Source organism: Cryptomeria japonica, chromosome 2 (assembly GCF_030272615.1).
Source record: "Cryptomeria japonica chromosome 2, Sugi_1.0, whole genome shotgun sequence".
Classification (NCBI taxonomy): Eukaryota; Viridiplantae; Streptophyta; class Pinopsida; order Cupressales; family Cupressaceae; genus Cryptomeria; species Cryptomeria japonica.
In genome coordinates, this window is record NC_081406.1 from 419,289,122 (window position 1) to 419,294,489 (window position 5,368).

Genomic DNA, 5,368 nt, shown 5'->3' on the forward strand with positions numbered 1-5,368 from the left:
AAGAGGGTTGTCACAATTTAGTTAGTTAATTTAATTATCTTAATTAAGTTACCACTAATTAAAACTGAGGGATAATTAGATATCTCAAATGCATTTAAATCATTCTCGACCAAACAATGATAATGCTATCTTAAATTTAAAATCAATTAATTGAACACATGCAAATTCATTATTTAAACCTAACCGATAAGGGTTCGAATTCCACAATGTCATTTACCAAATAAATCCAATTTTATGCTATAGTCAATTTTAATTTCCCCTAAACCTTTAAATTTGATGATATAATTAATCTGGCAAACATGGGCCTCAAAGGCTAAAAATTCGTAAAAATAATTAATAATTTTCAATTATAAATTTTTCCCAATTTAAAATATAACTTAACGTCCATGTTTAATCGAATATACCAAATAACTATATAGTTTCCCTCGTTGAATAAATTAAATCAACTACGCGATTAATGTATCCATATAACATTAATTCTCCATTTTCAATTATATAAAATAACTATATTAAAATTAATCTTCTCCCAATTCAGATAAGGAGTTTTTAAAATTATTAACTCATGTGGCTAGAATTTTATGGGGGGAATCATTTTCAAAATTTGGAAAGTATTTCCCCCTCTCCTTATTTTAATTTACTATTATTTTTTTTTAATCTCAAACCCTAACTAGGGTTGAGTAATTTTCTTATATTTTATTTAAATCCACTTAATAATCCCTTTCTTTTATTGTTATATTATTAGCTAACCTTGATATTTTTTTGCCTTTTATTTGTATGCAAACCCTAATCCAAATTTGGATTAGGGTTGCATATTTTACCCAAAAACCAATCCTAAACTTAATGTATTCCCTTTACCTTAACCCGAATAGGGTTAGGGTTTATCTTTTTTTGTGTGTGTTGTGTGTGTGTGTGTTATGTAGGGTTTGGCTATGAGGCAGTGGCCATGGAGGCGGCGATCGGATGAGAGCAAGATGGCGGCGCCACCAAAGAGAAACCGTAGAGGGGGGGAAGGGTTTGACAGAGGCAAAGGTGGTAACACGGGGCTCCCCATTTGGGGTTGGCCGCAGCCAAGCCCTACGGGTCACGACCCACAGAGGTGGCTGTTGCCGCCACTATGGGACGCCGCCCACAGGGAATGGCCGAAGCTATTACCCCTATGGGTTGTGGTCCACAGTGCGGGCAGGCCGCCCCTTGGGTCTCCCCATAGGGGCCGAAGCCTTTGGTATACATTTTTTTTTTTAAGATTTCTTTTTAAATATATATATATATACACAGTTTAAATAGGTTTTTAAAAATATATTTGTATTTATATTTAAATTTATATATTTATAAATTTATATATTTATAAATATATATATATATATATATATATATATATATATATATATATATATATATATATATATATATATATATATATATATATATATATATATATATATATATATATATATATATATATATATATATATCAGTCTCTAAGGGTTAAAAGCTCTCTTTTTTTTTGACAGAACATGTAGGAATAATTTAAAATATAGATAGCATAGAAGATCTATATATTTCATGTCTTGCTAAATTAATGTAGAGTAAGATTTTAACTTTCACATGAATACCAATATTCTTTTAGCTAGGTTATCTAGGTTCTAAATATACAACATTAAATTTATTAGAACTGTCAAGTTTAACAATTAAATATATATAAAAAAAAGGTTCATTTCTCTGATTTTCTAGATCTGTGAATGCTCCTATATCCCTTTTTTTTTCTACAGCAATACATTTTTTTTTTGACAGTAATGCTTGTAGCAAGCCAAAGACTATAATTAGGTTTTATTATTATTAATTTTATTTTGTATATAGATTAATATTCTGCAATGAACAAACAGAAATAAATATGATTGTAAATTTTTAAATTCATTTAGATATCTATAGGAAAGGTAAATTTCCTGGTCCTACTTTAGCTTTCTATTTATTTTATTTTGTTCTAAGTAAACTAAAATGACAATAACAACAACATTTAACATTGCAGGAAAATACTTAAAAGACATTTCATTTCTTTTCTTTTTCTGCTTTCTTTTTATTTATTTATATAAACTGCATAAATAAATAACAAGAGATTTTAGTTTAAGACATAATTAAATAAGAATAACAACAGCATAATATATTGTAGAGTTTAACTAAAAATGCTTTTCTTATATGAATGTATGAACTCCATCTGTCAATCTTTACAAATGGGTAAAATACCTGATTTGTCTCTCATTCCTAATGAATGAGGACTTAACTAAAATAACACATCTCTATCCTTCAAAATAATTACAACAGTTATATTTTTATTTCTTACTTTCTACAGCTAAGTAAAATCTGCAACTAAAGTACAATCTGCTACTCCTAGCTTTCTTTCCTCTTTCCAAGCAACTTGCATACAAAACATAAGGCTGTGACCATGGTGTTGGGACTGATTAAAATTGAGTCAAAGTTTGTAGGCCTATTTCAAATTTTGCTCAATATGATAGAAAGGCACCTAAATAAGTCAGTTTGAATGGCTTAGTTTGCGAGAGGGCAAAGTAGAGCCAGTTGTTTTTCAAAGGGTAAGGCTCGGGATTCATGCCCCACACCTTTCATTTGGCCTATTCAGTGATGTGCAACTTTCAAAATTCAACTTGGATAAGTTTATGAGGTACCCGTTTTGAGGGGTGAGCTGGAAGTGCATTTTAGGCACAAATGCAGATTTTATTGAGTAGCCTACTTTGAGCGATTACATCTTTTGCCCTGTTGATCGTCATGAGGAAATTCAAAGTGGATTCAATTCTATGCATAAATGTGAGTGAGCTCACAAATTTTCAAGTCTTAATGAATCCATTTGCTCAGTTTTTGAGGCCGATTCCATTTGCAGTTTCTATGTTTTGGCAAGTCCCTGTTTCGACAGCTAGTCGGAGCCCTATTTCGCATAAGTGTAAAAGTTGCCTAAGTAAGCGTCATGCCATAATGTTTGTTCCGGGCTGATGTTGGTATAAATGATGAGCTACGTTTCAAATTTCAAGGCTCTACCAATCCGTTTGATCGGTTTTCAAAAGAGCTCATTTTGCCATCATTTTCAGTTATCTGCACTTCCAGTGTTAGATCAATTAATGTAGCCATTTTGGTGAGCGTGCTATTTGCATCCTGTCAGTCTGGTGATCAAATTGAGAATTCAAAGATTTAATATGTACTTAAAGGTACCTGTGTTCCAAATTTGAGGGCCTACGGAGGTCGTTTGATATTTTTGAGAAAGGCATCATGTGTTGCCAGGACATTGACTTCATCAGGTCCGCAGTGTCGACAAAGCCAGTTGGCCGTTTTCGGAAATTAATATCTCTTCACTCGGGATTCATATTGAGAAACCGTTTGGTAGAAGTCATCCTTGTATATCAAAGTATACGCCTGTCAGATGGCGAGCTCCAGAAAGGTGTTTTGACCACATTGAAAATTATGTCTTCGCGATTAAATGTGAAAATTATGGCGTAATCGCCTGGAGGTTGCAAATTTCAGTCGGATGATCCGAAAACGATGCCGATTATTTCCAGAGGTCAGTCATTTCAGAAGTATCAAGTGATGTAGTAATTGAAGTAAAGGATGCACAGTTTTTGTTACACAAATTTCCACTTCTTTCCAAATGTGGTAAATTACAAAAACTAGCTGCAGAAGCTCGTCAATCCAAGAAAGATAAGTTGGAGCTTTTTGATTTTCCTAGTGGTCCAGACGTGTTTGAGATCTGTGCCAAGTTTTGTTACGGTATCACAATTACTTTAAGTGCTTTGAATATAGTGGCAGTTCGATGTGCTGCTGAATATCTTGAGATGAATGAGGATGTAGAAAAAGGGAACCTGATTTTCAAATTAGAGGTCTTTCTAAGTTCTAGCATATTGCGGTCCTGGAAAGATTCTATAATGATGCTGAAGACCACCAAAGCATTTATGCCTTGTTCTGAAGATCTCAAACTTGTAAGCCGATGCATTGATGCAATTGCTTATAGGGCATCAGTCAGCGCTTCAAAAGTGGACTGGTCATACACTAATACTAGATCTTCTCCAGCAAAAGAGGAAGGAACATCCCATAATTCTACAACTCCAATAGGGAACGGAATTCAAAGCCGGCGAAGCCATCCTGCTCCTAAAGATTGGTGGGTAGAAGATGTTGCTGAGCTGGAGATTGATTTGTATTGGAGAGTAATGGTGGCAATTAAATCAACAGGAAGAATATCCCATGAAGTGATTGGGGAAGCCCTACGTGTGTATGCCTTTCATTGGTTACCAGGTATGTCAAAGGAAATAACTCATAGCCATTCCTCTGATAATGCTGACATTGCTGCCAAACATGGACTTCTGTTAGAGACTGTTGTCAGTTTGCTACCAGCAGAGAAAGGTTCCACCTCGTGTAGTTTCTTGCTGAAATTACTCAAAGCGGCAACCATACTAGGTGCATCACCTTCTTCAAAGATGGAACTTGCTAGACGTGTAGGAATGCAGTTGGAGGAGGCTTCTTTGAATGACTTGCTAATTCCATCTCTCTCTTATGCCAATGAAACTCTTTATGATGTAGACCTTGTACAGACAATATTAGACCATTTTATAATGCAAAACCAAAGCCTTCCCACAAGCCCTACCCGCACAACACAAGTATATGAGAAACGGCGAACACGATCAACTGAAAATATTGATTTCGTGGAGAGTAGGACATCAACGGCTGCAACAAACAGTGCAAAGTTTAAAGTAGCAAAACTTATAGATGCATATTTGATAGAGATTGCTCGAGATGCAAATCTGCCAATCTCTAAATTTGTAGCCCTTTCAAAGGCTATACCAGATTTTGCACGTCCAGTACATGATGATTTGTACAGAGCCATTGACACATACCTTCATGAGCATCCTTGATTTACTAAAAGTGAGAGAAAGAGGATATGTCGACTCCTGGATTGCAAGAAACTATCAACAGAAGTTTGCTTGCATGCTGCTCAGAATGACCGCTTACCACTGAGGGTTGTTGTACAGGTCCTATACTTTGAGTAGCTAAGAGCTGCAATAGCAGGAGGTGGAGTGCATGAGTTGCCAAGCAATCTTAAAGCCTTAATATCAGTTGAAGAAAGTGATTGTCAGGATGTTGGACAGTCAAGCTCATTTGATGAAGGATGGGATGCAGTGCAGCAAAATTTCAATACACTAAAAGGGGAAAGCAAAAAATGAAGTCCCAGGCTTAATCGCTTTGTCCCACATGTACTGGGAAATGTTCTTTTTTAATGTTTATATGCAAAAGTGCACAATAACATAATGTCTAAGCTTTGAAGGCTTTTGACACAAGGTGCCCACAGGTGCTCAAGGCGGGCCCACACACGTGA

The 5,368-nt window shown here is 35.1% G+C and overlaps 1 protein-coding gene across 1 annotated transcript; it reads left to right on the forward strand.

Annotated features, from left to right (window-relative positions):
* The first annotated feature begins 1,114 nt into the window (after positions 1-1,114).
* On the forward strand, positions 1,115-5,103 carry LOC131064447 (BTB/POZ domain-containing protein At1g67900-like). Its single transcript, XM_059214928.1, has 2 exons — positions 1,115-1,195; positions 3,561-5,103. The coding sequence occupies exons 1-2, from the start codon at positions 1,115-1,117 to the stop codon at positions 4,905-4,907; spliced, it is 1,428 nt and encodes a 475-aa protein (XP_059070911.1). The 3' UTR covers positions 4,908-5,103.
* The last annotated feature ends 265 nt before the right edge of the window (positions 5,104-5,368 follow it).

Coding starts and splice junctions, on each gene's coding strand:
- LOC131064447 (XM_059214928.1), top strand. CDS start 1,115: ATGGGACGCCGCCCACAGGGAATGGCCGAAGCTATTACCCCTATGGGT. Junction 1,196..3,560: donor GCGGGCAGGCCGCCCCTTGG/GTCTCCCCATAG, acceptor GATTATTTCCAG/AGGTCAGTCATTTCAGAAGT.